The sequence below is a fragment of the Neolamprologus multifasciatus genome, chromosome 4, assembly GCF_963576455.1.
Source record: "Neolamprologus multifasciatus chromosome 4, fNeoMul1.2, whole genome shotgun sequence".
NCBI classification, from domain to species: Eukaryota; Metazoa; Chordata; class Actinopteri; order Cichliformes; family Cichlidae; genus Neolamprologus; species Neolamprologus multifasciatus.
In genome coordinates this window covers 1,340,580-1,361,313 of record NC_140442.1, presented here as the reverse complement: position 1 = coordinate 1,361,313, position 20,734 = coordinate 1,340,580, and the positions used below count along the sequence as shown (strand labels likewise).

At 42.8% G+C, this 20,734-nt stretch overlaps 2 protein-coding genes across 3 annotated transcripts; one reads left to right on the top strand and one right to left on the bottom strand.

The window, feature by feature from the left end:
* Window positions 1–1,511: 1,511 nt before the first annotated feature.
* LOC146519400 (serine protease 1-like) lies at window positions 1,512–10,401 on the bottom strand. 2 transcript variants are annotated; one of them, XM_085156559.1, is made up of 6 exons: window positions 10,126–10,401; window positions 6,915–6,935; window positions 6,332–6,494; window positions 5,977–6,242; window positions 2,848–2,990; window positions 1,512–2,321 (listed from the first exon to the last, which is right to left on the bottom strand). In XM_085156559.1, exons 1-6 carry the CDS (start codon window positions 10,172–10,174, stop codon window positions 2,055–2,057), a joined length of 909 nt encoding a protein of 302 aa, XP_085012685.1. In that variant the 5' UTR covers window positions 10,175–10,401; the 3' UTR covers window positions 1,512–2,054. The 2 variants fall into 2 exon arrangements, with proteins under 2 accessions (XP_085012685.1, XP_085012686.1); XM_085156560.1 differs by lacking the exons at window positions 6,915–6,935; window positions 10,126–10,401 and adding an exon at window positions 6,852–6,891.
* A 4,056-nt stretch (window positions 10,402–14,457) lies between these two features.
* On the top strand, window positions 14,458–19,128 carry LOC146519399 (heat shock 70 kDa protein 1). The gene is made up of 2 exons (XM_085156519.1): window positions 14,458–14,612; window positions 15,313–19,128. Exon 2 carries the CDS (start codon window positions 15,336–15,338, stop codon window positions 17,256–17,258), a length of 1,923 nt encoding a protein of 640 aa, XP_085012645.1. The 5' UTR covers window positions 14,458–14,612; window positions 15,313–15,335; the 3' UTR covers window positions 17,259–19,128.
* Window positions 19,129–20,734: the final 1,606 nt, after the last annotated feature.

Genomic DNA, 20,734 nt, shown 5'->3' with positions numbered 1-20,734 from the left:
TCTCAAGCCATCAGCGTCCTTCCCAAGAGGCTTTGCGGGGCCAATTCCGGCCACCGGGCCTCATGTTGAAAAACGAGGTTTCACTAAAACCTGGTCCCACACACAGTGGGTGTGTGGCAGTGTGGGCTTCGCTGTGTTCAGTGGAAGCATCTTCCTCCTCTGACTGTGGTCACTGTGACTGTCATGAGATGCTGAAACGCTGAGGGAGGCGGAGCACAGCTCAGGGTCGGCCGCTGCTTTTTGGTTCCTGTTGCTGCTGCACGTCACTTTATGATGGCTGAGCTTTTATCTACGTTTATGCTCTTTGCCAGGAGCCGCTCACATGATGATGTCACCAATGGTCGACTTTGTTTCCGAGGTAACATTAGTTATTCTGATGAAGGCCAAAGTCCCACATCCTCTCGATTATCATGCAGAATGAAATAATTACATTTTTTTACAGCTGCACACAGAATCCTGCACGTTAGGAAAATATGTTTTATTTAATAGAATAAAAGAGCACAGATATCACGGCAGACAGGTTTTCACTAACATACCAAACAAACAGCAGCAGGTTTAAACACAGGCCACACAAATATCCCCGATTATTTTAATAAGATGTGCAAAAGTTAATAGTAAATATTCCTCCTGTTTATTGGACTTAAACAGAAAATCACAGTTACCGGCACTTGGCTCAAACATTTTAAAACATTAAAATTAATCAACGAAAAGAAAGATAAAAAGAGAAAGTCAATAAAATGGCTTCAGTTTCTTCATCATGGTTGTACAAAGACTGATTGTGTTTGTGCAGGTCTGAGATCAGCTTGGTTCTGTCTGACATTCCTTCATATTCAGAAAGTTTTTCCTCCTCGCGTTTCTCTCTGCTTCGACTGAGACAGTCCGTGTTTGATTCAGCACAATGTAAATAGTGTGTGAATGTGTGGATGACTGGATGTGTAAAGCGCTATACAATACAGGCCATTTACCAAATAACATGAAAGTGAATTAAATCATTTCAGAATGGGGCCGACGTGGCAGCCTCGCCTCTGTCAGTCTGTCCCAGGGCAGCTGTGGCTGCAAGCTGCCTGCACCAGTGTGTGAATGTGAGAGTGGATCAATAGTGGTATTGTAAAGCGCTTTGAGGGTCTCGAAAAGCGCTATATAAATGCAATCTATTATTATTATTATTATTATTATATTATTAATAATAATAATAATAATAATAATAATACTACGTTTTATTTAAAAATAGCGCCTTTCAAAGCACCCAAGGACACTGTACAACAGATAAAAACACAAAAACTGAAAATATACACAATAATAAAAATAACAGATAAAAGTTAAGCGCATACAGAGGTTTAAACATAAGCAATTTAATTTAATTTATTATTATCATCATCATCATCATTCGTTGATTTTATATATTAAATTCTAAAAGTCAAAGAATAATAAGATGTTACATTTCAAAATGTCATTTTATCAATTTATATTTTATATATTCTGTCTTTAAATTGTGAAAATATATTTTAAAATCTTAATAGTTTTTTTACACCAGTGTTTTGGCCAAACATATTCAAGATAACAGTTGTTGTAGTTATTATACGGCATTGCTAATTTCTTCCTTTTGATGTATTTGATGTGATGGATGGCAGTTTTAATTGAACGAAAACATTAATCAAATATAAAATAATTCTGCTAAAGCTTTTTTCAAATTGTTCTTTGAAATCCTTTAACGACCGATTTTTTTTTCTCAAAATAAATGTATTTATAACAGTGCTCAGGCTTTGACGTTTTTATAAATATGCATTGTTAATCAGTGATACTTAAAAGTTTAACAGTCATTATTCTGCAGTTCATGTAAGCATTGTTTTTAATGGAAGTAATCAATCTTTTTTTGGGGGGGGGGGGGGGGGGGGGGATTTGTTGTTTTTTAATCTGTTTTATTGACTTGACAAACAAAAATAAAACCAAACATTCCCAGGATTCCCGTTTTCTCTAATGTTAGGGAACATTTTTCTGTTGTCTGATGATGAAAATACAGTTTTCCAGTGATATTCAGCAGAAATGATGCGTTCCTATGAGAGGACAAAGAGAGAGAAGAGGATGGGGAGGATGGAGAGCAGCAGAGGAACTGAGGGGTAGATGAAGTGAGCCGAGGAGGGTACAAAGGTGAAGCCCGGCTGGTTGGAGGCGATCTGGCTGTTGATCCAGGACTTGTACTGTGATACACGAGTGTAGACTCCTGGGAAATTGGGCAAGGCGCAGCCATTCCCAAAGCTCACTATTCCAGCCTGGACCCAAACGGAGCTGTGTTTAACCACCAGTGGGCCTCCAGAGTCACCCTGCACACATCAGACATGGTGGTTATAGCACCAGCAGCCATGTGGATGCATCTATGGATATATTTACATCTGTGTAAAAAGTGAATTTTCTAACATTTGCGAGACACAATTTACACCAAAAAACCCCACAAATGTTAAATTCTGTATGAAAAAGATCAATAAATCAATTACCAATCAATCAATCAATGGTAAACATTGTTATAGTTCTTGTTACTGTGTTCATTTTTATATAACATACCTTTTTACGCTGTTTTTTAGCATTTACACTTAATTTTCTTTATCTAATTTATGTTAATACCTCTAAAATAATCCGAATCCTCAGACAGTTTAAGTCGAGCGAGTTTTTCAATGTGATGAAAACATCTGGACACAAACTCAGTCAAGCTGATCTTTAGAGTCCGACAAAAGTGAGAACAAATACATGTTTCATATTTTGGGTCCTTCAGAGGTCCCACTGTCTGCGTTGTGATTGGTGCTTCACATCGTGGCTTCACACTCGTTTGTAGGTGTTCATATGGACACTCACCTGGCAGGAGTCCTTTCCTCCCCGAGCCACGCCGGCACAGATCATGTTGCTTGTGATTCTACCATTGTAGGCATTGTTACAGTCGGAGTTGGACACGATAGGGACGCTCACCTCCTGTAGAGTCCCAGGGGAAGGAAGGGAAACTGGAAAAAACCAAACAGATATGAGCAGTTTGATGATACAACCCACGTGTCTGAGCCTCGCTCTCCAGCAATCGCACTGAAAGGATTTGTTTTTCCGTGTTCAAAGCACGGCTCACTCGGTTAGTGTTGGGTCATCCCTGGCTTCATAATCCACATATTGACTGGGAGAAAGGGAAGATCCTGGGGTGGAGCGTTAACTGCCATATCCATTGCATCCGGGATGCCACGCCTCCCGTTCATGCGCCGCTCGATCCCCCGGACCTTTCTGCGGTCCTGGGAATTTCCCGTGTTTTGCAGGAGGTTTTTTGTAAGGATGGGGCACGCTCACTTTCGCCCCACCGTCTATATGATTGTGTCATCGATCTCTTTTCCTATCCTAAGAAAGATAAGTCTTTGCGGCCGTGCGTAGATTATCGAAGCCTGAATATGATCACAGTGAAAAACAAGTAGGCGCTGCCGCTGCTCTCCTCCGCTTCTGAGCTGCTTCAGGCCATGACAGTTTTCAGCAAACTGGATTTACGCAACGCCTAACACCTGGTGCAGATTAGGGATACACCTAGTCATTTAACACCCACTTAGGCCACTTCGAATACCCTGTGATGCCCTTCGGTCTGACTAATGCCCCTGCAGTATTCCAAGCCATGCTCAATGATGTGCAACACAACTTTGTTAACCGTTGTGTGTTTGTCTATCTAGATGACATTCTCATTTTTTCTAAGACGTTCGCTGAGCATCAAGTGCACGTGAGGGAGGTCCTTCAACGTCTTCTGGAGAAAAGGCTCTTTGTGAAAGGGGAGAACCACGTGACCTCGGTGGCGTTCTCAAGCTACATCGTCGAGCGGTGAAACTTACGGGCCGACCCGGAAAAGATGCGACCGGTGGTGGAATGGCCGGTTCCTCCCAACCGTCGCGCTGCAGCGCTTCCTGGGCTTTGCAAACTTCTACAGGCGACTCATCCTTGACTTCAGTAAGATCGCTCTTCCACTCACGAGGCTCATCTCTCCCAAGGTTCCTTTTCAGCGGGATTCTGCCACGCAGCTTTCACCCTGCTCAAAGACAAGTCCTCCTCAGTGCCTATTCTCTGTCAACCAGACCTCACACAGCAGTTTATTGTGGAGGTGGACGCGTCAGACTCCAGGATTGGAGCGCTCCTGTCCCAGCAGGAGTGTAAGCTCCATCCATGTGCCTTCTTTTCTCGCCATCTCTCTCCTGTGTAACTGGGGCGACCGTGGCTCAGGGGGTTGTGAAGCGTATCTGTAACCGGAAGGTCGCCGGTTCGATCCTACATTATTACTACAGTATGTCGGTCCTGGTCGTTGTGTCCTTGGGCAAGACACTTCACCTACCACCTACTGGTGTTGGCCAGAGGGGCCGATGGCACGATATGGCAGCCTCGCTTCTGTCAGTCTGCCCCAAGGCAGCTGTGGCTACAACCGTAGCTGCCTCCACCAGTGTGTGAATGTGAGAGTGAATGAATAGTGGTATTGTAAAGCGCTTTGGGTAGGACCCAGGAACTGGTCCTCCAGGACGCCTCTTTGTGCCCTTCGCTGTCCGTCCTTAGATCCTCCAGTGGGCCCACACCGCCCTGTTCTCGAGCCATCCAGGGGTGCTCCGTACCATCCGGCGCTACTTCTGGTGGCCCACTATTGCCAAAGACACCAGGGAGTATGTCTCAGCTTGCTCTACATGTGCCCAGAAGGAACTCTCTAACCGACCTCCATGGTCCCTGTGTCTGCCCGGACGGCTCCACAAGGCCACATGTGTTTCTGTTGACTTTCTCCTCTCACCTCCCCGCCGGGGCGGAGCTCATTACGGGCTCACACACCTGCTCTTCATCAGGCTGCGATTATGTGTTGGACATTTAAGGCCGGGACGCAGACAGTCTCATCGCTGGATGAGACACGTTAGTGAATCTCCAGCTCTGAACCTCCTGTGTGTTTTTGCCTCAAAGTAACCGAACTTTCCCTGTGTATAATTTTCCTGCACCCGTGACCTACCCACCGTGTGAACGAGATTCCCTTCCCGCATTTTTCCCTTGGACCCTTGGAAACCCTCAATTCCCCCACTGTATATATCTGCAGTTGGTGATTCTGTAAATCAACGTCATTCCTTATATTGAACTCTGCGCTTAAGTCCCTCCCCCGAATGTGACACCTACATAGAAATACGTTTTTTCCCCTGAAACCTTGATTCTATCCAGCCCGTTCTCACTCCCGAGGCGTAATATGCCGACGTTTTGTCACGCCCCGCGGCGTTCCTGAGGAACGCGAAAGGAGACCTTCGGCGTTCTTATGGTCCGCGGCGGGTTATGGGCGAAATCCAGTGCAATGACGCTCCCGCGGTAATAGACGTTCCAGCCCTGTATTCCAGCCTTAAACCTAACCTTTTTCCTGACCTTAACCAGGACTTTAATGATGTTAAATAGCGTGTTTCTAAGTGATTTGAAGAAAAAGAGCGAACATGTGTAGATTGAGTCCATACGGTTCTCATTTTTCCTCATTTTTCCGAGGTCGTCATTTAGGAACGTGGTGGGTAGCCGAAAACGTAATATGTTGACGATTTGTCACCTAGCGTAAAATGTTACGCTTTGGGAGTGAGAACGTGTTGTTCTATCTTAAACTGATCGTTAATCATTAACTTGAACTTGCATGTAGATTTTTTAAAAATGTAATTTACTAATGGCCTGGATTACTGAAAATGGGAATATTAAGCTAATGCTATATCTTACCGACTGGTTAATAAAAACTTTTAAAGTAGGATTTACCAGGTGGGCTAAAGCTAAGGTCAGTTATAGCAGCGCAGCCTGAGATGACCAGATTAAACATAACAGGCGTTACCGCAAACACTGACCTCGTTAAGATCACATGGATACGCCAGGAAATGAAGAAAAGCAGAAAGTGTTGATCCCAAATGAACAGAAGCTGAGTATGATCATAATCCGACTATAACAGTAAAGGTTAGTAACTGTCGCCGCTCCAGTTCTTACCGCCGTCTCGGATGTTGCCCCAGCCGGTGACCCAGGTGGTCGTCTCTGCAGGGAAGCCGCTGCCCACCTCCGCCAGACACACGGGTCGGATGTAGTCCGTGAACTGAACCGTTGAGGACAGCCGCAGCAGCGCGATGTCATTGTTGTTGGTGTCGGAGTTGTATTGTGGATGTTTGATTATCTGTGACACTGAGCGGAAGACCCCGTTAGCATTAATGCCTTGCAGCGACTTGTATCCAAGGCGAACGGTCAGTTGTGATGGGTTGCTGAAAATAGCGAGAAGTAGTGACTGTGAGTGGTTAATTGATAGTTGACAGGTGAAGAGGGCGGGTCACACGACAGGGTGAGAGCTTACTTGGGGAAACAGTGGGCAGCAGTCAGGATCCATTCATTGTTGATCAGGGAGCCTCCGCAGAAGTGGCGACCGGATGATTGCAGACTGACCTGCCAGGGCCACGCTCCCGCAGGAGCATCCTCGCCTCCTACGATCTTGGTGTTAAGTGGAGCTTGTCCACAAACTGTAGGCAAAGACATTTATGCACAAAGCAAAATGACTGTCAAACGTTCAAAGCTGGAGAGCAGCTTCAGACCAGATAACGCCGTGTCGGCACATAAACGAAGCATGAGTGAATCCAGAGGTCAACAAATGAAAGCTCATCAGTCTGTCCCATTTCAATGAGCCCAAATAGCAGGAACATCTTAAGAGACTTAATGTGTTTGGAAAATTCAAAATCGAAACTTAGTGTATTTCAAATTCCTCTTCATAATGAATAGAGGAATACGGGACATCAGACTACTTATTGTTTAACGATGAAGAAATTAAATTAAAATGTGACCGATGGAAAATAATAATACAGCTGAAAAGCATTTTATACATGTTCTTATCTTGTGTGCGTGCATAGCTGAGTTATATTAATAAATGGATTATCAGCACTCACCATCGGGCTGTGCGTTGCTTCCTGTTTAGAGACAATAGAAACAGACATGATGTATTTGTTAGATCTCCGTGAACTGAACAGGCTGGTTGTTCTTAACGTGCTGTTGGAGTTTCTAGGTGGGGCTGGAATATGCAGCATGACAAAAGACAGAAACGATGTCTTTATCTTTTAGCAAGACAAAAAACCCAATAATGTTGAAAGGCAGGATATATAAGTAGGCCACAGTAAGAACACAAATGCACGGAGAGGCTGTGGTATGAAGAAGCACGGCATTAAAGATTTTATCTTTCCACGGTTGATGGTTTGACAACAACCCGTATTACCAGCCTACTTTTGACTGCGAACATTTACGAAACATTCTGCTTTATGCTTCATTAAATTTCAGAGGGAAATCAGCTACTTCCTCTGTCGCTGTGGAGATTTTAAAAGACTGTCAACAAAAACATTAAATTTAAAGAATGAAAAACTCAATCTCGTCGTTGAATAAACACTTTGTTGAGTACACGAGAACGCAAGTACGCACAAGTACGCATATTGAGAAAGGCCCAAGGGGTCTTTCTCAATATGTGTACTTGTGCGTGTACTCGTGATGTGTACTTGTGCGTGTACTCGTGATACGTCATCAGTCGGAGACCAAGTACTGTTCCAATTCGAAGTACGCATCAAGCCGAGAACGCGAAAAAGTCCCGGATGTGTTCTCGCTCCGCCCGTTTTATCGAGCATGCATCGGTGGTGACTTGTGTGGACTTGGTACAGCTAAATATCCCAGAATGCATTTCGTCCAAAACTCCAACGCGGCAATGGCGGACGAGCGGGTCTAAAAACTTTTAAATATTACTCTTTCTGGGTCACAAAATAAACTTTTAAGTTCTTTTCAAGCGAGAATGTAGCTGTGTAAACTTCGAATATCTGCTCAGTTTATCAAGATATCATATATTTCCAAACGAGGTCCGACGTTTTCGGAGACGTCTGTGACCCGCCAGCTCCATAGCAGACAGCGAGGTCGAGGATTATTACAGCCGGCGAGAACAGCCGACTCCCGGCAGATCGTTTTCAACCCCCCCGCAGTCTTTTCGCTACTCAGGTTAAACAAACCCCAAACCCCAGTAGTTGTCTATTGTATTGAGTGTCCACTAAAATAAAAATAAAAGCGTTCTAACATCTCACCTGCTTGTTTTTATTAAGGTATGTACACATATGTACATGTACACTATTTTTATTAATAGAGATTTCACTACTGAAGTTAAACATGATATATAAGTCACTTAGATCACTTCTAAATGTTAATGTTTGGCTTATTTCGGCTTTTTATTAGTTCCTGAGTAAACCGGCTTGGCTGTGATTAAAGTTAAGCTTCATAACATATTACTCACAGTTAAATTAAGGACGGCAGTAAAAACTCCGGACCTGTGACATCATCAAGTACGCTGGTGTTCCAATTGTACAAATCGCGAGTCCGTGCTCGCGTTCTCGGCGAGTCCGTACTCCCGTGCGTTCTCGGCGAGTACGTACCCGCCGAGAACGCGAGTACGTACTCGCGTACTTGAGAATTGAGAAAGGGCCCTTGACTCTGTCTGAACGCTGACCTGTGATGTAAGAGGAAGCAGAAAAACACGTTGTTGCTTTTTATGTTTTAAATGATTACAGGGATGATCTGTTTTATTATTCTATGATGAAGTCATGATGATGTTTGTTTGTTTTTCTCAGCTGATTTCTCCTTGTTTTGTAATTAATGTTAAATTAAAATACTCTTAAACTTTTATTGGAATCAACTTTCAGTCCTCGACAGATAAGGAAGCCCCCCTCCATCAGGCCCTCAGGGCTGAGCAGCTGACTGTCACCATCAGTAAAGCGCGGCGGCGGTATCATCACGCTTTAGAAACTCAATCAGTGCATGCTGGCATCTCAGAGGTATGTACATAATGTGCTCTGGCATCATCACTATGACATATTATTTAGTTCCTGATGGTTTCTGTTCAGACTGAAAGAGACAAAGTTCACATGATTGTTTTCATGCGGGTGAACTTTATTTCACTTCCTCTTATTCTGCTTTGTTCGCTCGCTTCACACAACGATCTTCAAAGAATAACTAAATAAAGTGAAGGCAAACGGTAGCAGACAGCTAGCAGCTGTGCTGTCTGTATCCATCACTCACAGCAACCCCCTTGTCTGTGGGACTGACTCGATGCCTCAAGCTAATAACTGCAGTTTTCAGTTTTTATTCAAATAATAATTCAAATCTTCATGTCAGAAGCTCAGGGACAAGCAGCCACCTGCATATTTCCACGACCCTTTATCCAGAACGCATTCATAGAACCTACTGTTGTATATATTGTATTATCTTATTTATTTTGTATTTCTTGAGTTTATATTCTGGTACACTCTTTGCATTCTTCTGTTATCTGTACCTGAGCCGTGGGCTCTGTAAAATCTTATCTTCATTACATGAATTCACTCCCATGACTGCTAATTGAAACGACCACAAATCTCTTCCAGTCGCCTGAGAGCAGGAACTGTCAGCAGTGACGTGGAGGAAAGATTCAGATATTTAAAAGATACTTTTACTCAGAACTTCCATTAAAAAAAAACCTGTAAACGTATGAGCAGAAGGAAAAACTACAGCAATACAAATTATCTGCTTTTTGTTGATGCCGAGACATTTCGATGTACATGAATTGATAATTTTATTAGTTGAGTAAATTTGTGATATTTCACATCCTAAACTTTATATATTTAGCATTTATCTCTGAATTTAGTGAAATAAAGTACAAAGTATTGAAACGATCCTTCTAACTCTAAGATCTCAGATTGTAGAAGCTGGTGTTGTTGAGGCTCTTTTCATTTGTTCATTTGTTTCTGGTGATCACGAGTCAGCTTGTTGTATTGTTCTGTAACGAGCAGTAAAAGCAGCACAAGCGCCCGACTCAGGTCTCTGAGAAACACGGAGTCAAACTGACTCGTCTGGATTTTCGTGTTCGTGTAGCAGTGAAAACAGGAAATGTACAGATTTAAAAGCAGACTTTTCATTTTGTTTGATGTTACGACCTGAACAAATGTGTGCCTCTGCTCTGAGTGTCCACGGCCGTTTAGAACTTACAATATTGTAAATTATTACAATTTTGTAAAAAGAGACGAGCAGAATTTCTTTGTATCATCATTTAAACTGCAAAATAAATGAGACTGTGAGTCTTAAATGTCAGGTGAGACTCACCTGTAAGCGTTAAGGCCAACAGCAGGACTCCACATGAAAACAGCTCCATCCCCACAGTCTTTCCTCAAAGTGTCTCCAACTCCAACGGCAGGCGTCTGTAAAGCACGAGGGCGTGACCGCCTGCATCATACCTGACCGTCAGCCAGCTGAGCACGCGCCACAAACACACCTGACACGCCTTCTTCTTCTGAACCCAAAAGCACACATAGATGCAAACAGACCACACTGCTCACTGTGCTAATGTTGTTGTCCTGATTTGTTTACATTCATACAGATTTTCTGTTTTCCTGTGAAAATGGTTTCATTTTTATTAATTTGCCAACAAAATATGTCAAATATTAAAAGCTTTTCTCTATTTTACAAATATTATTACTTAGATTTTTATGTTCACTCACTGCTGTAACGACCCACCTTTAGCACATCCCAGCACACCCACTCACTTCACCAGATGCACCTTGTTTAGTTCTCTCACCTTTGATTGGGTGTGGTGCTGGTCCTTAATTGCACTCACCTGTCACACATTATATAAGGACTGCAGTCACTTTTGCCTCACTCTTTCTTCACTCCACAGGGGTGACAGCAGAGGTGAGGTTCTGGTTGGGTTTTTATTTTATGTATTGTTAAGGTAATGAGTAACTTTAATCAGCATTGGCAGTCCATGTGTGTCTTTCCTTCCTTCTTTGCTTTATTGATTTGAGAATAAAAGGAGAAGCCTGTGAATGATTAGATGACTGCTTATTCTTATTCTAATCAGATGAGCCCATGATGCTGATTACTTAAACCCTGAGCCTTCTTTCCTTCATAACACTCACTCTTCTTCTGACAAAGTCGTCTAAGGAAAGAAAGCTCCTCAGACGACGATGACCTGGATGACTGAGAACCTTCACCGACAAATAAAGTCACAAACACTTTTCTTTATATTGTTTTTATATTTTATTTTCTGGCTTTTACAGTTTCTGACCAACTGACCTGGTTAGTCCCTTTTTAAAAAGTATTATATTTATTTTTATATATTTTTACCACAAATTTTCTTCCCTATCATTTTTTCCTTCATTATTTTACTCCTAGTTGGTGCCAAGCCCAGAAAAATGGCACTGTTGTGTTAGGAGGGGCATCGGGTGTAAAATCCTCAGCAGAGCAAACATGTGGATCATAAAGGACATTTCCGTAAGGATCAACCTCTGCCCCGGTTACGACTGCTACGGTTATGACTGTGCTGCTGGACTTAACGCTGCACCTGAGATCACAGACCAATCGTAAAGTCAGATGTGACGCTGATGGAGATGCAAATCGTTTCAGTGAGATCTCCTTCATGGAAGTGATGTGAGACACACGGAGCAGCCAAAGCTCCACGATGGCCATGCTCGGCCAATTTAGTTACTTCCTGTCTGGTTTTGGTCATTTGTTTCTTGTGTCTTATATTTAGTCTTATTTGCTTGATTAGTTTCAGCTGTTTTTGTTCCAGGCTCCTGATAAGTCCTCGTTGTGTCCGTGTACACACAGCCTGTGGTTTCCTTTGTTCTCTGTCAGTCTGTTTCTGTTCGTCATGCCTGTTTGTTCGCTTGTGTATTGAATTATGTTTCTGGACTTTTGTTTCCCAGAAGATAAAGGTAGTGAAACACTGAAACATACGAAGCTTTTGTGCCAGAACAATCTGAAACCATCTCTGCTGCCAATTTGTTATCTCTACATCTCGAGGATGCTTTTCTGTGAAACAGTGATGCAGATGAGCTCTTATTATGCCAGACTGTCAGTAATTATGATCATCACGTCAGGCCAGCGATGATCCAACAGGATGATCAGTGTGCTTCAGCTATGTTTTTAGTTTACCTAACGATGTATATTTAAATTTAAAAAAACTGACAAAATTTGTTTTCTTTTTTTAAATAAAAAGGTCAAATTAATCACATTTTCAGGGGCTGATTCTGACCAATCGTCACATCTTCACCTCTAACCATAAATAAACTTTCCTGAGCGATGCTTCGTCCTGTAACACCTACATGATGTTTTACTGAGGCTGGAGCTTCGTGCTGTCCCAGCACAACTGCTGTTGTTTATGAAATATTCACAGCAGACACGTCGGGGGAACGAAAGAAGGAAAGACAAAACTCATCTGACATGAAAATATGTTAAGAAAAAGATTGCCTGTAATTGAGTGTTTCTCTGTTGACAGTATAAATATACTCTTCATGGTGGCTGTGTTGTTGTGAGCATATGCTTCAGCCAGTACCTTTTGATTAGCCTTGTCTCGTGGTTACCACCATCGCTCTGGCAGCAACAGCGCTAGAGCCAGAGCAGGGGAGAGGCGAGCTGGAACAAACCATTTTGGGAGGGGGGGGGGGGGTTATCTATACTTTTGTTGTTAGAATATTACATCTCAACCAAGTACTGTATGCTTTCTATATTTTTGTAGTGTATCACACAAAAAATATGACACTATCCTGTACCAAATATTGTCAAAAAAGTAAGAAATCTTTGGGGGTGCTTTGATTCATTTTGATTAAAATGGGCTAAAAACGCCCCTGGATCATTCGTCTCTGACCGCAGTCCTTACTTCCTGCTCTCTGTTGATTTAAACCTTACTTTGGTGACATCTAGTGGAATGAAATGAGAATAACACCTCAGAGTGAAACAGTTCTTTGATTTTAACCTGTAAAGTTGCATTTTATATATCTCTGTTTATTAACTCGTAATCAAACTTTTTTCTTCCACCACTTACCTCACAGAATAGTCACAAACATTTTTATGTGTTATTTCTTTCTTTCTTCTTTCTTTCTTTTCATCTTTACTGCTTTTTCTTTAAAATAGTCAAAAATATTGCATACATGCCAGCCCTCCCGATTTTTCCGGGAGAATTCCGAATTTCAGTGCCCCTAATCTCCCGGAGCCTCCATTCTCCCGAATTTCTCCCGATTTTCCACCCGGACAACAAAATTGAAAAAGCATATCCCAGATTGGCCCAGCCAAATCCAGTTTCCAACAATGGCTACTACTACTGCAGCTACTTACCTTTAATGTTGCTCTTATTACTCTTTCTGGGTCGCATAATACACTTTTAACATATTTTCAGGCGAGAATGTAAACTTCAGATATCTGAGCCGGGGAGAACAGCAAACTCCCGTCACGTCTTCAAATCTCTGCGGACGTTCGCTACTCAGGTTAAACATTATATATAAGTCACTTAAATAACTCATACATGTTATTGTTTGACTTTTTCAGTGTTTTTTTTCCTGAGTAAATCGGTTTGGCTGTGATTAAAGTTACTAGATTAGATTAAATAAAACTTTATTAATCCCTCGGGAGGGTTTTCACACAGCTGAATAAACATCAGACGGAAAACTGATTAAACAGAAGCGTGAGATGGTCGAGAGTTTATAATTTATAAATAGTTATAATTTAGATAGCAAGGAGCAGACGGCAGTTTCACTCCACCGAGAGAGCTCGTGACGTAATTCTGAAGGCTAGATCGACCACAGTCGCTCATTTCCGGTCTACCTGGCTTTCGGAGGACCCGGCCCACTTAGACTGCGAAGGCCGGGTCCTCAGGTGGACGCAGCCTCTGAATTTGGGGACTCCCGCTGTTTCCGACCGGACAATAATAACGGTGACATTTAACTTATTTTATCCGATAAATAAACCCTGTAAAATTCATTTTTTTGTATTTAATGTATACCCCCCCCCCCCCCCCCCCCCCCCCCACAGCCCTTTTGAATGTCTACCTAATTCTGAGGTCTCAAGGTTGGCAAGTATGAAATATTGTTGTACTAATGTTGTTCATATATTGTATATGCCTTTGAATAGTATTTGTATAACTATATTAAATGTACAGATGTGGCTTTAACCCTGCTGGGTTCATAGCCTCAGTGTCAGCACACACTCACAGCAGGACAGTGAAAATACCCACAAACTGACATTTTACAGCCTTAGATGAATTATACTTCAGCGATCTTCTTCTTCTATCAAGCGAACTTTATCCCAAAATATGTAATTTTAAAGGATTTATGTTAATTCTACGTAATTCTAGTTAATTATCGCTGCGACGAAACGGATTTTAGTCGATAATTGTGATAATATCGTATTCAAAGGTGAATAATGGCGACATCGGTGCTGAAACCTTGCTTTGTTTCATGTTTAGTGACTCCGAGTTACAGAATCTGGTCTTTTCCCCTGCCCACATCCGCTGACTCAGATTTGTTCTATCATTTTTCCACGTTCTGACTTTCTTCTAGGAGATTCTCGGAGAAGCTGGTAGAAACTTCTCCCGGTGACGTCACCACGCAGAGCTCACCGCGGAGCGCTCTGATTGGACGAGAGTCACGGGAAAGCTCGAGAACTCACGAGAAGTCAGCGAGGAACGTATAAAGTCACGGTGCCGGTTAGAGACCCTGACATCTGACCACCGACAGGAGCTGGACGAGACAAACGCTGCAGAGGAGAAGAACAAGAGCTTCATTCATCTTCTAAACGATCTTCATCTGTCAGCCAGAGTGAGTTTCATTTATAGTTTATTTGAAATAATGTTCTCTTCAACGAAATTAGTTTCTTAAATATTAGGCTTAAGAAATGTAATGTTCAGGGATACTTTTAAAGCTTATTTAATTAAGCTTCATTCATTAGTGGCTGGACGAAAACTCAAAAATTACAATTCCTCTACATCTTTATGAAATAAGCTTTATTTTTTAACTTTTTATTTAAGTGTTTCAGTGTTGTTCCGGTGTTGGAAAAGTGTCAATTATAAAAGATAACTACTGCAGTATTTGATTTAAAAATGTTTAAAGAAAACCTTATTTAAAAATCTACTGATTTTTAAATAATCTTACTTAAATAATCTACTTATTTAAAAAAAACTACTGATTTTTAAATAAGGTTTAGACATGAGGTGGATTTATATCTGTACCTAGCACCTAAAATCATGGCTGCCTTCTAGAAAATACAGTATTAATCGTGCAGAGTCATGAGACCATATTCAATAATAAATATATACTTAAATGACTCAGTTGGACTAGGGAAGACTGTACAGATTTATTTTTAAATGCAGCAATGTTTAATGCAAGATTTAAAAAATATTTAGTTATATTTAAAACTTAAAATCTCAACATTACATATTGCACAAATTGTACAACTTTTGTTGTTGCCTCTGTCAGCATTTGTTAATGTTCCTCTCTGATGTTTTCTCCTCCTCTTTAGGAGACTAAGTCAAAGTAATCAAGATGTCTTCAGCTAAAGGCGTAGCGATCGGTATCGACCTGGGCACCACCTACTCCTGTGTGGGGGTTTTCCAGCACGGGAAAGTAGAAATCATCGCCAACGACCAGGGCAACAGGACCACCCCCAGCTATGTGGCCTTCACAGACAGCGAGAGGCTCATCGGGGATGCAGCCAAGAACCAGGTGGCTCTGAACCCCAGCAACACTGTGTTTGATGCCAAGAGGCTGATTGGAAGAAAGTTTGATGAACCTGTGGTGCAGGCGGACATGAAGCACTGGCCCTTCAAGGTGATTTCAGACGGTGGGAAGCCCAAAATCGGAGTGGAATACAAAGGGGAGGACAAGGCCTTCTACCCCGAGGAGATCTCCTCCATGGTGCTGGTGAAGATGAAGGAGATCGCAGAGGCCTACCTGGGCCAAAAGGTGTCCAACGCTGTCATCACGGTCCCGGCGTACTTCAACGACTCCCAGCGACAGGCCACTAAAGACGCGGGCGCCATCGCGGGCCTCAACGTCCTGAGGATCATCAATGAGCCCACGGCGGCCGCCATCGCCTACGGTCTGGACAAAGGCAAGTCAGGAGAGAGGAACGTCCTGATCTTTGACCTGGGTGGGGGCACCTTCGACGTGTCCATCCTGACCATCGAAGACGGTTTCTTTGAGGTGAAGTCCACGGCCGGAGACACCCACCTAGGCGGAGAGGACTTTGACAACCGCATGGTGAACCACTTTGTGGAGGAGTTCAAGAGGAAGCACAAGAAGGACATCAGCCAGAACAAGAGAGCCTTGAGGAGGCTGCGCACAGCTTGTGAGAGGGCCAAGAGGACCCTGTCCTCCAGCTCCCAGGCCAGCATCGAGATCGACTCTCTGTTTGAGGGCGTCGACTTCTACACATCCATCACCAGGGCTCGCTTTGAGGAGCTGTGCTCCGACTTGTTCAGGGGAACCTTGGAGCCGGTGGAGAAGTCCCTGAGGGACGCCAAACTGGACAAGGGACAGATCCACGATGTTGTCCTGGTGGGAGGCTCCACCCGAATCCCCAAAATCCAGAAGCTGCTGCAGGACTTCTTCAACGGCCGGGAGCTGAACAAGAGCATCAACCCAGACGAGGCTGTGGCTTACGGCGCCGCCGTCCAGGCCGCCATCCTCTCAGGCGACACCTCGGCCAACGTTCAGGATCTGCTGCTGCTGGACGTGGCGCCTCTGTCCCTGGGCATCGAGACGGCCGGAGGGGTCATGACGGCCCTGATCAAACGCAACACCACCATCCCCACCAAGCAGACCCAGACCTTCACCACCTACTCCGACAACCAGCCCGGCGTCCTGATCCAGGTCTACGAAGGAGAGAGAGCCATGACCAAGGACAACAACCTGCTGGGCAAGTTTGAGCTGACGGGGATCCCGCCCACCCCGCGAGGCGTCCCGCAGATCGAGGTCACCTTCGACGTCGACGCCAACGGCATTTTGAACGTGTCTGCGGTGGACAAGAGCACCGGCAAAGAGAACAAGATCACCATCACCAACGATAAGGGCCGACTGAGCAAAGAAGAGATCGAGAGGATGGTGCAGGACGCAGAGAAATACAAAGCTGAGGACGACCTTCAGAGGGACAAAATCGCCGCCAAGAACTCCCTGGAGTCCTACGCCTTCAACATGAAGAGCAGCGTGCAGGACGACAACCTGAAGGGCAAAATCAGCGAGGAGGACAAGAAGAAGGTGGTGGAGAAATGTGACGAGGCCATCGCCTGGCTGGAGAACAACCAGCTGGCTGATAAAGAGGAGTACCAACACAAGCAGAAAGAGCTGGAGAAAGTGTGCAACCCCATCATCAGCAAGCTGTATCAGGGAGGGATGCCCACTGGTGCTACCTGTGGAGAGCAGGCACGAGCCGGCTCCCAGGGTCCCACTATTGAGGAGGTGGACTAAAGAGGCCCTGAAGATGGACTCTGAGCTCACTGGGACTGTTTTCAGACCCCTGCTCTTTCGCTACTCAGGTTAAACATGATATATTAGTCACTCAGATAACTTAAAAATGTTATTGTTGGGCTTTTTTAGGTGTTTTATTTGTTCTGGAGTAAATCGGTTTGGCTGAGATCAAAGTTATTAGATTATTAGATTAAATAAAACTTTATTAATCCATCGAGTGGGTTCCTCCGGAAACAGAAGTGTGAGACGGTCGAGAATTTACGCCAGTGTCCTTTTATATTTTAGATAGCAAGGAGCAGATGGCCGAGTTTATTAAACTCCACCGACACAGCAGTGACGCTAATCTGAAGGCTAGACCGTCCCATTTCACAGCCTCGCACTTCCGGCCTTCTCGGTCTTTGAAGGACTCGGCCCACGTAGACCGCGAAGGCCGGGTCCTCCGAAGGATGCAGCCGACATTTTGGGACACAGCTTTTGACTTCAAACTATAGAGATTGACAGACCACGTGACTTTCGCGCATTGCATGCCGGGAACTCGTGGCAAAACAATCCAAGTACCGCATCAAATGCAAGCATTTGCAGCACCGCAAAACGTTCATTCTCCGGTTCCAATAAATTCTTGCTTTTTCTTTGTCCCCCAAAAAAGTTATGTACAAAACGAAGGAAAACAATGCCGGACCGTACAAAGACAGACTTGATGAAAAGTCAAAGAAAAGATACGAGGAAAAAATCAAAGGAGTGAAAGGGTTAGACCCTTACGAGCACACAGAGGGACAAAATACGTTAGCGTGCTGCCCAACTTTCACCACGCTCATATTTATAATCATACGTTCTTGGAGTGAGTGCATACACTCATGAAGTTTAGTAACTTCAGGTCACTGCAACAAGCCCAGGTACAGTTTACCGACGGATGGGTACAGGACCATGAAATGCACCGTGTAGAACGAAAGACCATCGTACGTATCATAAGTTTACCAGTCTCACAAATCGTCTTCATAAATACACATTCATTAACCGTTTATTATTAGGACCTTTGAGCTCAACGGTAATTAATTAGTAGTGGAAATAATTTCTGGTTCGTGTTACAGAAATGTAGCAGTGACAATAATATTGTACGCTGTAATCGTACTGGGCAATTAGTGATACAAAACAACTGTTTTATCCTGTGAATAAAAGTATATGTTTTTGTCAATGTACCATGGTAATAACAGAAGCGAAACGCAATATTGTGTCAGGACAATTCACTGTTTATGCACAATAAACAAAGGAGCAGAGCGCGACAATTTCTGTTCAGCGCCAGACTTGCTTGTAACCTATATCATCAATTATGTTAAGAAAAATGACGTATTAACTACTACAAAACACTGACCTTTGTGGAAATGCTTGGAGCAGACTAATGTGTGAGCTGGAGTGTTCTGGGACGTTATATTTGGTCTTTCAATGGCTGTAATCCAGGCCATCCGTCACCTCTTTGTTACTTCAGAAATATGGCTCGAACAATTTCTCTTCAACGATGTAATCCGATAACAACCGATCTCTTTATCCGTCAGCTTCCCGTGGCTGTCATGCGACCGGCTATTGCAGTTAATAATACAACAGCTTCTTGCCATTTTTTGTGGGTTTTTTTATCGCTGTATAACTGATTTCAATTGAAAGCCTGGGTGCGCTAGTACCTCTTGCCACGAGTTCCCAGAATTCTTTGCGGTTTTACCCCTGAATGACGTCACATTTTCAATCTCTATTGGCCTTAGGTTAGTTTTTGTTATTTATAATGTGTAAATGAAAAAGTGAAGGAACCACTATACTTGTGTTCATGATTTTAATATTCTTGTGATGCTGGATTTTGCAATAAAAACAGTCATTAAATACATTTATGTTTTTCTTCGTTTAATCTATCATGTTGTCATACATATCGCTGCATTTTGAAACATTTCTCCATCTGAATTTTGTCATCCAGTTAGACCAGAGATCATTAATACTGAATTTTTGTGCAAACTGTTTGAGGCCTTTAGGTAAAAAGAGGATCAGGAAACCATCTCTGTACAAGGATAAATCAAGAACGCATGGCATCGCATATATGAAAACAGGCACTGCAGTATGCAGAAATACCACTAGGTGTCACTATTTAACACCTTTCAGAGCCTGAATGACACATTTTTATCAGAACTGAGCAGCTTTACAGCATTCATGCACAACAATCAATACTGCCACCACCTCCCATTTTCTTTTTCCAGTAAAGACAAACTCACCTAATTTTCTCATTAGTGTACGGTGAAATTGGTTTCTTTTAATTTTGAACAAATTGAAAAAAAAAGTGTATGCACAGGACTAACTGCCACAAGATGAAGAAATAAGTGCAGATCAATCAAGACATTTTATATTACTTACATAATTTAGCTGAATAAAGACATTGGTAACCCACAATGATAGTAAATGTCCTGTATTGAAAGTCGATGAGAAAATACTGAGTAATTGGAGGAAATTTACGACAGAGGACTGCAGCTTTATGTAACTATTTAATACCTAATATTATGATTTTTACTTTTTAATGCATAAAAAAGTCTAATAGGCACAACTGGAATGTTCCTTTTGCTGAACCAAGAGTCCGAAATGGCTGCAAATGGGTCAATCTTTAACATGTCTAAAATACGAAAGGTCAAAATATTTTCTATATTGTAAGATCTGAACATGTTCAGCTCTGTCTGTTTATCAGTGCCACCATCTCCAGACCGAAGATCACTATCCTGTAAAACCTTCTCTTTCACTCTTGCTGCTCTCCTGTTTCTCATCATGCCTGACAGTTGGCTCCACCCACTCCACCTGGGCTGCACTCTCTTCTTCACCTCTCTTGTGCACTGTCTGTTGTTGTGGATGGTTGACCCCAGGTATTTAAACCAATCCACCTTTGCACCTTGCATGTTTTTTTTCCGCCTGTCTCTCATCAGAATCAGAATCAGAATACTTTATAGTATTTTTTAGTGCTCCATTATAAACAAATTCACACACCTGTGACACATGACACACAACACCTTTTGCTTCCACTGACTTTTATTCCTCTTCCCTCCAGAGCATACCTCCACTTCTTAAAGCTCTCCTCTACCTACTCCCGACGGTCACTACAGATCTGAGTGTCATCTGCAAATATCATAGACTAGACCTCATCTATCAGGCTGTCCATCACTATGAAAAAATCAGCACACCACCTCACATATCATACATGTACACCATATATATTATTTCCTGTACATTCTTTATTATAATATTTTTACAGTATCTTATTAGCTTCAGGAGATTTCTACATAAATCCCTGCTGTAGTTCATGGTGTGAATAATCTTTAGTTTTTAAAGCTCTCCCTCTCCGGCTGAATTTATAAGTTCTGGATATTAACCGCAGTCTCGTAAAAATAATCATGAAATCAAGCCTTGGAGCGTTTGTACTAGATTATTAATATCATGTAGGTCGGTTTATTTATACC